General features: G+C 39.5%; 1 protein-coding gene across 2 annotated transcripts in view; it reads right to left on the bottom strand.

Annotated features, from left to right (window-relative positions):
• Window positions 1-368: 368 nt before the first annotated feature.
• The window catches only part of pdxdc1 (pyridoxal-dependent decarboxylase domain containing 1), a 47020-nt gene continuing 34295 nt past the window's right edge, over window positions 369-13093 (bottom strand). For both annotated transcript variants that reach the window (XM_078269848.1, XM_078269849.1), the window contains 2 exons: window positions 11676-11774; window positions 369-8878 (listed from right to left, as the gene is read on the bottom strand). In XM_078269848.1, coding sequence (XP_078125974.1) covers window positions 8586-8878; window positions 11676-11774 — 392 coding nt within the window. In that variant the 3' untranslated portion in view covers window positions 369-8585. The remainder of the gene's footprint in view (window positions 8879-11675; window positions 11775-13093) is intronic.

The raw sequence follows: 13093 nt of genomic DNA, 5'->3' as shown, positions 1-13093 counted from the left end.
ACGTTTCGCTTGAAAGAATCCTGAGGTCAAGAAAACTACATTCCCCAAAGGCTATTTAACTGCCAGTTTTCGTCAGTTAGTTTGTGACCTTTTCAGAAACCGCAGATTCGATTTGTTGTAGCAAATGGAGCAACACTTTTATAAAGGCTACAACTTAATTTACCAACTAATACGTGTATTGTTTTTTTAAATCTTATATTTAGGTACAACATTTTAAGTTTTACAGTAAACCTCCTACATGTTGGGATTTGCAAAATTCCTATTAGGGGTTTGTTGAGAAAGTTGTTTCACTAACAACAATAATAACGTTAAAACATTTGCCCAGTTTACTCAAAATAATGAGGGAAATTACGACAATACAACAGCAATTGACTGGGTTCATGATTTAATAAAAAAAATAGGTTTGGTTTTTCAACACATCAATCTGAATCACTGTTAATTATCCCTTTCAAAAGACTGCTAGTCATTCCCTTTTCATATTTCATTTTATCCATTGATGAATTTCACCTTAGGGCACAATAGGTGTATTACAGCTTTGCAATCATACAAACAAACTACACTGATGAAATTGAAATGAATCAACATATAACAGTGTATTGGTTTAATGTCCTCAGTCTACACAAATATATTCTCTGGGATAACCGGGTCTGATGAAATGAACTGGAACACATGTCCTTAGCATACGTCATCTCAGAATATTTCATATATTTGTATATATTGTGTAGAGAGTGGCCTTTGCATAAAAAGAAACCCCTGAAGGTGCAAACTTCAAATTCAAAAAAGGACACAACTAGCTAACTCTGCTTTTAAAGTAGCAGCATATGAGAGTGATGATATTATGAATTATCACTTGTTATATAACAATTGTTAGTTACTCATCTATTTTAGATAAAAGCAACTCAATACAAGCAACCCTTCCATAGTATAATGTAATCCAGGACTTACTTCCTGTGCATAAAAGATCGTGAAAAAATAACAGGAACACCTTACAATGTAGTCCAATTCAATAAAAAAAACACACACGAAATGCTCAAATTAATTATTTGGAATAAGTACTGTAAACTTAAAATTTGTTAGAGTGCCAGTAGCATAAACTATATTTTGAGTTTAGTACTCTTATTTTTTGATTAATATGAATTTTTTTTTTTTTTAATGATCAAGTGACCACTACTTAGAGTGATAATTTCATGGTAACTTAAAACTCTATAGTTTTAAGATCATTTATGTCTTATTTTGACAGAACAAACATGCAAGTTCACCTTACTCCAAATATTTAAGCTCTAACAACCTGAGACTTCTGAAAAATTGTGGCAACTGATTGCCTCCATATTTTTGAGTACTCCTTACTTATTCGGGTTAACAGTGTACAGCCCCAAAAATCAGCACATAGTTCAATCAACACCTCTGAGCTTCACAAAGGTAGGATTGTGACAATATCTATTTATTTTTTGTCTGTGGTGTACAGTATGTGAAAATGTGATTATTACTGTCAGTACAAAAATGATATTAGGAAAGGTGGGACAGGTCACAGTTTTGCAAGTCACAAGTCTCGAGTCTTGGCCATCAAGTCCAACAAGTCCCAATTCAAGTCCTAAACTTTGTGCTTTAAGTCCCAAACAAGTCGTCATGCAGTATAGTAAATTATGGTAAATTTACAGACATAATGTTTTTTAGAAATTGTATTTATTACTTGCAAGTCATCAACATATTCAAAAGCAAACTGAAAACAAGTCTTGGTGAGTTATTTCTTAAAAACCATTTCTATCATTTGGAATCACTGAGCTGAATGTGATTGGCTGCTGACAGATTGATTCAAAGTCCAAAAAAATGAACAATTAGTTTCTATGATTTTTCTTTTTCTTTTTATCTTTAGGCTTGAGAAAGATATTAGGTCATTCCATTCCAAAGTTTCCAAGGGAAGTCTTGACTCGATAGTTTTGATTTTTGTCAAGTCTGAAGTTAAGAGTAAGGTCGGCATCGTTTTGATTCTGATTCCGATCCTTCCTTTCGACTCTGGTTCTTATCGATTCTCGATTCCGATTCTTTGAGGATCAAAGAGAGTCAAAGTCATGTCACTCAAGTACAGTTTTTTTTTTTTAATATATCGTCTTTTGTTGTAGTCGTCAAGGCATTAAATTGAACACAATTCTGACAGCAGGTTGCCAACATACAGAGATTTAGTTTCAGTCCAGGATGTCAGTTTCATTCTACAACACTTTCTTTCTTTCTTCTGCCTCAAACTGGTTGTCTTTTAGTTTTAGGACAGTTTCCATTTCTACAGATTACCCCAAAAACTGTTTTCTCCTTACATTATACTGTAGTATTACCCCTTTACTTCACTTGTAAAATTACGTTACAAGGTCTTAAAACACATTTATACACATAGCACTTTTCCATATTGGGATTTTTATTATGTCAGTAAATGTGCTTTTTGTTATGAACACCTGACATTGTTTTATCTTGTTGGCTTTCATTTATTGCTCTGTTTGCCAGAAATCTAGGGCTCATGTACATTTACATATGTAATCAAGAATGTCTACTGACTAACTGAACCACATACATTTCAGGTGCATTGAATGACCAACTCCCAACAGTACAGAGGAAGACTTTTAGAATTATAACCACAGAAAGCCGTGGCGTGAAATTAAAACTAGAAAACGTTGAATTTATTCTGTTGCGAGACAGAATTTACACAAAATGTCAAAGTGTTTCTGTACTGTGAACTAATGGTAGAAAACATTCAAGAGAAAAAGATTCTGCTTATCAAATACAATCAATCATTTGCAGGACGGTCCAAATCAAAAGCTCTTCATTAAACATATTCTTGTAAGGTAATAAAGTTATTGATTTAGCTTTGCATTATAAACACACAACAGAAATGATCATCAACAAGATTTTGTTTCAATTACACCAGGTCAGAAATTAAATAAAGAACAGCAGTAAAGAAAGTATCTACAAAATAAGTGCAATAACGCTGGAATAGATTCTTTTTGTAATCTTCATTCCTTATCAAACCATTGTATTTAATCCACAATTTTACAACTCTTTACAGTAAATGTTCCACCAGTACTAAAGGTTGTGTTCTGGGTTTCACTCTAAGACTTTTGTTTTAATATGAAGTTTTTACATTCAGACAACTACATGAGAGCACATTCTAAACCACTCTGGCAAACCAATTGAGGGCCATTGACTCCCATTAAATTCCAAAAGGCATAACATCAATGATAATCCTTCACTCATGAGAAACGGTCCATCACGTTGTGTAAAGTTGCATCAAAATGCTAAATATCATGCGACTGAAGTCTGCATGTTCAGTTTGATACAAAGTGTGAATTCATAACACACCTTCATTTCCTGCTATTCCCATACGTTTGTTTTTGCCAAAATAAAGCTACTCCAAGACTTTTGGGCATTAAGGCCTAGACAAGGTGCGATAACATCTTTAACATCAGGTCTGTCACATGTCCCACTGTGTGAGATGGTCTAATGCAATCTTGGTCACAACCTGTCAGACAGTATGATATCAGTTTTGAGGGCACGTCTACCAGCAGTTACAATGCCATGTAGGCCAGTGTTTTCTGTAGAGTTGGGTCGATTTCCGGTTTCACCGGTCCGGTCTGGTGTACCAGGCTAAATCGGTTTGATTTCATGCTAAGCTGTTGAACCGGCATTTGTCACTATGACATCTTCTGGCAAATTCAAAAGTAGCTGACATTAGTAACCTGTGCCAAAGGCGTCGCACCGCTAAATCCAATTTGTATTGCAAGCAGTGTTGGGCAGTAGCGTTACTTGTTTAACTGCTTCATTAAAAAAAATGATCGAGAAGTGCTGTAGCGTCCACACAAGCTAATGTACATTTCCACCCGAGCATTCTGATAGTCAAGCACGGAACTGCTGAGGATCACTGACGCCACCGCCAAACACAGACGTATATCGTTACATGGATGTAAAAAAAAAAAAAAATAGCTCAGATGCAGTAAACTAACGTTACTATTGCCATGTTAATGTAGCTTACAGCCTGCTTCGTTTATTTGGGGGCTAACTAACGTTTGCTACAGTGTAGTGAAGTCTCATTTACTGTAGAATAACTGGTCATGTTAGCTTAGCTCACTGAACTTCCCAAAAGCCTGTTTAACACTGGTAATAAGAAATATGGCAATGTGATTAATATGTTTGTACATAGACGTACAAACTAACAGAGTTGCTACTAGTGTCTGACAGCAATATACTGCTGAGTGGTGCTGCGAAGGAGATCACATTTCAATGATGTAGCGGTGGGATTATGGAAGAGAGGGGGAAATGGCTGAACGGCGCACGCTGTTTGTTTAACGTTACTAGAAAGTGTTTTTTTAGGGTGACGAGATTATTGTATGGCAGTTAGTCTCGAAGAAAACTAAAACTGCACCGCCCATTTCGGATATCAAGCCAATGAAAGAAGTGAGCTTGAGCTCGGAACTCTGACAACCACCGTGTGCCCCGAGCTAAAAATCCAACATGGCTGCCCTGTGCATCAACAGCAGTGAAAGCTGTAGTAACATACAGTTATTAGCACTTCCGTTTTATTTGTGTCTCACTAAATCAGTCGTACACACAGTCCTGTCCATCTTCTATCTGTGGACATGTTGTTATCAACTGGTATTGCTAACAGTGGCTAACCTGGCTAGAGCTAATGAAAACAATGAAAATCAGACTTGTAAATGGAACACATTCCACTCTGGTGTGACGTCTTCGGCTTTCGAGTTCCGAGGTAAACGGAATCATTATGAACTTTATCATCAGTCTCACTCAGGAGCGGCTCCTAGTAGTAAAACTTGGTATACCGGTCCGGTCCGGTGTTAGGCTTGATATCAAACCGGTTTGAACCTTTTTTTCCCCAATAACCCAAGCCTACAGTAATTTTCTGTGTGATTTCATGTTGTATTCTGATTCTTTAATTTGTAGACATGGGTCGTCACAGCAGTCACTTGAGAGTTTGCTCCTAAATTTGGGACCCTGTAAGAATCCTGAAGCAGGCTGTCTTCGGTTCGGTGTCTCACGGTGAAATCTAGAACCAGTTTGGATTAACTGGCCACAGATTTCACCACATTTCTCACTATCAACTGACAAAACCCACATAGGATCTATTGTAAAAATGTCTGTGGCATTGTCCTGGTGTGGTAGACAGACTGGAAAATAATCTACAGACATGTAGAGTGTAATGTAAGGGAATTCAGGAAATGAGCAACAACTCAAACCATGATGAATTGTTCTTAAAAGCTGCTCTCTGCAATTTAGTACACTGGTGGTGTGAGAACCATTCAAACTTTGTGAACTTCTACACACAAATAAATCATCATCATCATCATCATCATCATAAAGAAACATGAATAAAATGCACACAACATGCTCATCATCAGCCCGCGCTGTGATTATTTTTACCAAAAGACATCCAAGGGACAAGGGCAAAAGTGAGTGTTGGGTGGGTGAATTATTTCCAAGCCCAGCAGAACCAACTTAATTGTAAAAAGACAAATAAACCAAAGAACAAATAAGCAAACACAAACAGAGAAAACCAACCAACCAACCAAACAACAACACAAACAACAAACATCCATCTGGCCCTCGAGTAAGGCTCCTGGAAAATGTTTAAATTAGTGATGCTGAGATGACGCGTTGAAGCTTTCCAGCAAATTGGTTCGCAAAAGGGTTCTCACAATACTACCTGTTGGTCAAAGAGTGTAAAACAGGCAGATATATTACAGATGATCACGTGATACACTGTTATCAGAAACGCTTTTTGACTGAATGTTGCGCAAAGGGATTTCCTTGAGAGGAATGCGGCTATCAAACGTGTGTTAATTAATCCTTTGGGTCATAATATAATAAAAGCAGGAGCAATATTAGTATTCTAAAACTGGAACGTGCCAGTGGTTTAACTGGACAGAGGGTGGTGAATGTGCGCGTGTCGATCATGGATGTGTAATAAAACCGGGGTGTGGATTTAACCCACTTTCTAAACCAGTCGCGTGGTGCGGACGGGCAGCGAGGCTTCGAAAGTCATCAATGACGTCATTTGTCTAAAATGATACGCGTCTCGATTCGCGCTTCACGGAAAACTTCCGGGATATCTCTACACATGCTCCGAAGCCTGGGCACAGAACCAAACGTCACTAGTTTAAATGGTAATCCAGGACAGGAAGTACTTTGACCCAGGTCTGGCAGGATGTTTTTGGCAAAGAAAAGAAATATTCCTACAGTAAAACCTGTGAAAAATCAACGCTCCTCTGTGAAGGAAGGTCACGTCTTGCTCAGGTTGACAAAAAATAAAAATACATTTACATAAAAAAATAAACTAAACATAACTCTGACCCTAGCTGCATGTGCAATTATAAAAAGGGAATTTGAGTTGGATTCACAAAGCTGTGGACGGAGTGTATATCGTTAACTGGGAGTATTGGGGCCCCTGTTAAAAACATACACCTTTTGAGAATGAAGTCATAGGATTTTGGGAAGAAAGTCATAATATTATGAAAATAAACTTGTTATTTTACTAGAACGAAATCACTTATTTTACTGTGAACAAAGTCGTAATTCTTCAAAAAACATTTGTAATGAGATAAATGTAGTAAACAGAGAACAGTGTGTCGACCAACGTGCCAAAATGATGGCGCCCCGAGCAGTTGGGGGTTCGGTGCCTTGCTCAAGGGACCCTTGGCAGTGCCCAGGAGGTGCACTGGCGCCTATCCAGCTACCAGTCCACACTCTGTACTTTTGGTCCGTACGGGGGACTTGAACCGGCGACCCTCCGGTTCCCAAAGCCTAGTCTGAGCTACTGCCAATGATATCTGTGTGACTAAGTATGCAGTCTGACAGGAAACCATGGCAACGTGGAGTTCCTACAGTCCAGCAGAGGACACTCACACATAAGCTGAATACTGCACTCAGTCTTTTCAAAGGAAGGATAGGAACTGTATATACTGTATGTACAGTCAGGCACTCAATCCAATAACTAAATATTATGCTGTTCAAAATGTAATAACATAGTACTCAAAAATACGACTTTATTCTTGTAAAATCATGACTTTGTCTTGTAAAATAACAACTTTATCTTGTAATGTTTCACATATTTAAAGTGAAATTGCACCCCAAAATCAAAAGTACATATTTTCCCTCTTACCTGTAGTGCTCTTTATCAATCTAGATTGTTCTAGTATGTTTTGTGTGTAGTCCGGGAGAAAGAAAATAGTTCCTTCATGAAACTGCTCACAACCAGGGCTGTGGAAGTAACCGGATCAAAGAGCCATTGCTGTTGAGTTTTTTTTAATATATATATATATATATATATATATATATATATTTCCACGTAAAATTAAAACTCTAGTAAATTATTACCGAGCAATTCACTTTTTGGATGACAAGTACATTTTGGTAATACGACTGATAATGTAACATTATCTCATAATCTATTGATTTATTCTTGTAATATTGTGACTTTTTCTCATGAAATTACAACTTCATATTCATTGCACTGTGACTTTCTCCCCCTCAAATCTCTCTCTCTCTCTTTATTCTTTGTCTGAGATTTCTTTTAGTGCAAACGCGAAGGGAGTGTTTGAAGCTCGACAGCAGGCGACCGCTATTATCAGTAGGCATTTTTTATTTATACTCTACTCCTTCTATACAGATTCATGTTATTTTAAATAATTATAGTCATTCTATGGGTTAGATGTATAACATCTGTGTAGACTATTTACAGTGAGGAATCTAAAGATTTGAATGCAGTGGCACTCCAGGTCAGTGATAAAGTGAGTATTATTAAATAGGGACTCTGGTCCTCCTGAACCAATCAAATTTCTCTTTAAAGCTAAAGTAATTCTGTGTGTAATATGGCTACACAAGTCTCTCTCTCTCTCTCTAAATCCACCCTAAAACACTATACAGTCTATTCCTGTCATTCCTGTGAACACGGGGCCAGTCAGCGATGAGATGATCTGTCAAGATATTGCCAATGCAGCTACAAAGAGTTGGACAGCAGAACAATCATAGCGGGGGAAATCCAGCACGGCAGAGGCAGGAGTACCCATTTCTGCAGTCAGTAGTCTGCTCATTTCACTCCGTCACTACACCTGATGAGCGATTAGTCGGTTTAATAAAATTAAAAACATCTTGGGCTTTGGGAAACACTGTTCCACATTTTAGAGACCAAACAACTAATCCATTCATCCAGGACATAATCTACGGATTAAAATCAACAATGAAAATAATCATTAGTTGCAGCCCTAAAAGCAACCCTCATCAAAATCCCCATTTTTGGGAGTGGTTAAAAAGCATTCAATTGTGGGAAAAGTCAATTCCTCAGAAAGCTGCAGCAAAAAGCCGAGGAAAAATATAGCAGGACACTTGATCACTTTAAAAGGTAGAATGCAGTAGAATGCAGTATCAAGGGGTGGATTTTTCCATTAACTTTGATAGGACAGAGAAAAACAGCCTGATCTACCTCCTTGGAAGAGTTAGCTTCACAATGTACTCACACCTATCTGCTTAGCGTCTGTTAGACTGGTACCATTTAGAGGACGGCTGGATGGACGCCAGCAGAGAGAGTTCTCCTATCTCCCGCTCGGCTCCGCCTCCTGGCCTTCGGGCTGCCTCTCCTCTGAGGTCACTTCCTCCTCCTCCACCACCGGTGTGTGCACCTGCAAACTAGACTCCTGGCTTTCCTCTGCTGCGGCATCACCCGCAGTGTGTGCGTCCTCCTCGGCCGCAGGCGGACAGGCTGGTGGGTGGACGCTGCCGCTCGGAGTGCTCCCCCCCCCCCCGGGTGGCTCCTCAGCTTGTCCGATGGAGCTGGTTTCGCTGAAGGACTCAGAGCCCGCCCCTGAGCGTCGGAATAACTTCTGACCTTTGGGGACAACAGAAAGACAGGAAGTGTACAAGGTGAGTGGGACCCAGGGTTCTGTGTCATTGGTTACGAAGAGAGAATGCTCAGAGAGTGCAGAGAAATGTACTTTCATGTTCTCCAAAGAAGAAGACTTAAAAGCTATCCAACATTACAATACATACAGTAGGTTACCTGAAACAACAAGATGGAAATGGACAAGAAAAATAAGTGATTGCTTTTCTTCATTTGAAAAAGAAATTGAGGTTCTTTCCTTCCTCCCAGGAACTGCTAAGGCGATGTTTCTACGTTTTTTTTGGTTTGTTTTTTTCGCTTAGCACCGCCCAAGACGATTGTGATTGGTTTAAAGAAATGCCAATTAACCAGAGCACGTTTTTCTCCCATCCAGGAATGCTGTGTGGACTAGCCAGACCTTCCTCAGAAGCGCTGTGGAGGAAGGTCTGGCAAAGCGAGACTATACTGCCACAAACACACCACTGCATATACAATACTGTAGGTGCTGACTTCGTAGGTGATCAGGACTTTGACACTAAAGGCCTGGTCATATCAGTATTTACCACGTCAAGATTTTATGGCAAAATGAATTCCAATGGAAGTGCATTAACTCACACAGGTGCTGCACTGTTAACCAATAGCCAACCACTTTGACGGTACTCACTTGAGGGAATGGGTAAAACAAATGGAAACTAGAATTACTGCCTTGCAGTTGTACGCCTCTGCCAACCGGTCAGGTTGCAGTTTACGTCTATGTCTGTCCAGACTCAAATCATATACGTATGTAGTGAAGACTTTAAAGGAATTTAAAAAAAATCTATATATATTAAATGTGTTTCTTGGCGAAACATGGATGCTTCACGCGCATCTACAACCCGGCAGCACAGAAGATAACAAAACAATCAGCAGTTTCAGGATGAGTGTCACCAACTCAGTATCCAAATGTCTCCCCTTCTGCTCCTGAGCCATGGCATTCAATAATGGCATTATGATGACACAGTGACGTTGACCTTTGACTTTTTGGGTATAAAATGTCATCACTTCACCATTGTATCCTATTACACGTTTGTGTGAAATGTCGTAATTAGTGTAGGAATGATTGGGTTATGTCCAAAAACACACTTTGAGAGATCAGTGCTCCAAAATCTAATCAGTTCCGCGAGTCCAAGTGGACGTTTGTGCCAAATTTGAAGACCTTCCCTCCAGCGGTTCCTTAGATATTGTGTTCACATAAAATGGGACGGAGGACAGACAGACGTACGGACGGACAACCCGAAAACATAATGCATCCACTGGCGCGGAGGCATTAAAAAAAAAAAAGATACTGAGGCAATGGAAAGCTGAAGAGTCAAAAATGGATGAAGCTATCATATCTTATTAGCGGCGTGTCTCCATTCACTTTTATATAACTGTCTGAGTATAAACTGCTCCACAGAGGAGGCATGGTTTGCAGACAGCTATGAGAAAAGGAGTCCATGAACAAATGCGTCTTTTAAACAGTGTGAACTTATTATCGACAGTTAGCCTACTTGGGGAGCTTTGTTTCCCACTCCAATAACTCTTTGTTGAGTGAAGTGATGTATAGTCCCAGGAACAAAAGGTCAGGAGGGAGTAAGCCTCCCAGGACAAAGAAAACAGAAAGCTCAGAGAGCTAGTACTAGCATGTTCCAGGCTGGCTTAGTCGTTCGCCCCCCCCCCCAGCGACAGCAGTTTACCAAATAGCCCTGCGAGCAGTCACAACGCCACTAAGGTAACAGAACCGCTTATCTTGCAAAGGCCCCGTCTGTTGTGAGCGAGCTTTGCAGTTTTTTTTTCTTCATCTTTGCTAAGCTACTGTCAATAAAACTCAACATTCCTTGACAGAAGTTTGAAATTTCACAAACAGATGAGCAATGTTGTTAAAATGAGCTTTTTTTTTCAGCTTCATCTTCTGGCCAAAGTTAAGCCCTTCCTGAACAGGCTCGATGCTGGAGGATTTGGCGTCACCTTTGACCTTTTTACTTTGGTTGTGACAGATGTAGAGAAGCCAATTCACGCCTTTATTAGTTCGAGGCTGGATTCTTGTCATGCTCTATTATGTTGGTCTCAATCAAACTACCATCTCGCGTCTTCAACTTGTGCAAAATGCTGCTGCTCGTTTTTTAACAAAAACCATCTAGACGTCCACACATTACCCCCCCCGTTCTTTACACGCTCCATAGCCTAGGCCTAGCCCCTGCGTATTTGTCAGAGATTCAAACCCTTCGCAAGCACGACAGGTCATTACGGTCATCCAATCAACTTGAATGAATGAATGAATGAATAATTTTATTTCCAACAATATACAAAAAAAAAACCCTGACTTCTTTCAGAAGTCCCAACGTTGGGGTACAAACTGTGGGGGTGATCTTCGCTTTTGCAGTTGCTGCCCCAAGACTTTGGAACAAGATACCTCCTGACATTCGCGCCATTTCAGACGTAGTTCTTTTTAAATCCAAACTTATGTATTTTTGGCTTTTACTACATAGTAGCGTTGTGACATTTTCCCTTTCTTCCTCCTGTTTTTATGCAACCTTTTCTGATTTTACTGTATTCTATGTTTTATTCTATTTGTTGTATGTTATGTTGTTTTATTCTTGGTCCTTGTTGTAAAGCACTTTGGATACCTGTTGGCTGCGTTAAAGCGCTATATAAATACATGATTGATTGATTGATAATCCCTTCCTTTATTGGTAGGCTTTTAATTTGAAATAAATCTGCAGGAAGAACTCAGTCTTACTGATGGTAGCTTAACACTAGTGGGTAAAAAAAAAAAAGACAATGCTACCTGGTAGTTTCTTTGATGAGGAGGTGGGAGTCTCTTGCAGGGACGGCCTGCCTGTCTGGGCCTTGGTGGAGTACGTCCCTTCTGTGGAGTCCAGGGAACCTTTGGACACACACCATTAACATTTACAGGATGTTACACACAAATACTGACACACATTCACACACCCTTAAAGGTCCTATGACATGGTGCTTTTTGGATGCTTTTATATAGTTCACAGTGGTCCCCCTAATACGGTATCTGAAGTCTCTTTTATATAGGCCTTAGTGGTCCCCTAATACTGTATCTGAAGTCTCTTTTATATAGGCCTTAGTGGTCCCCTAATACTGTATCTGAAGTCTCTTTTATATAGGCCTTAGTGGTCCCCTAATACTGTATCTGAAGTCTCTTTTATATAGACCTCAGTGGTCCCCTAATACTGTATCTGAAGTCTCTTTTATATAGACCTTAGTGGTCCCCTAATACTGTATCTGAAGTTTCTTTTATATAGGCCTTAGTGGTCCCCTAATACTGTATCTGAAGTCTCTTTTATATAGACCTTAGTGGAACCCTAATACTGTATCTGAAGTCTCTTTTATATAGACCTTAGTGGTCCCCTAATACTGTATCTGAAGTCTCTTTTATATAGACCTTAGTGGTCCCCTAATACTGTATCTGAAGTCTCTTTTATATAGACCTTAGTGGAACCCTAATACTGTATCTGAAGTCTCTTTTATATAGACCTTAGTGGTCCCCTAATACTGTATCTGAAGTCTCTTTTATATAGACCTTAGTGGTCCCCTAATACTGTATCTGAAGTCTCTTTTATATAGACCTTAGTGGAACCCTAATACTGTATCTGAAGTGTCTTTCCCGAAATTCAGCCTTGGTGCAGAATTACATTATTTACTTAGGACGTGCCATTTCTGTGTCTGTAGCTTTAAATGCTGTTGAGGGGAAGAGAGGGGGGGGGGCAAGGTGAAGGTAGGGGTGTGGCCTTGAAAAAACTGCCACTTTTCTTTGTCTGAAAGCCATGATGTCTCTCTCTTTCTCATGGGTGGGCCAAATTCTCTGGGCGGGCAAAGCAGAGAAAGGGGAGGTAACCTTTCCCCTTATGACGTCATAAGGAGCAGATTCCAGATCGGCCCATCTGAGCTTTCATTTTCTCAAAGGCAGAGCAGGACACCCAGGGCTCGGTTTACACCTATCACCATTTCTAGCCACTGGGGGACCATAGGCACTGGGGGAACTCATATTAATGTTAAAAAAACTCATAAAGTGAAATTGTCATGCCATGGGACCTTTAATAAGAGCTTATCAGCATAATACACAGTGTAAGTAAGGTTCCAACCCTGTACTGTATGTAGCAACAAATGACCATTCATGTACATTCAGCATGTTTTAAAATGGGGTATCTTTTACATCATATGTATGTATGTATA

The sequence above is a fragment of the Sander vitreus genome, chromosome 15 (genome assembly GCF_031162955.1).
Source record: "Sander vitreus isolate 19-12246 chromosome 15, sanVit1, whole genome shotgun sequence".
In the NCBI taxonomy this organism is placed as follows: Eukaryota; Metazoa; Chordata; class Actinopteri; order Perciformes; family Percidae; genus Sander; species Sander vitreus.
This window is presented reverse-complemented; position numbering and strand designations above follow the sequence as displayed.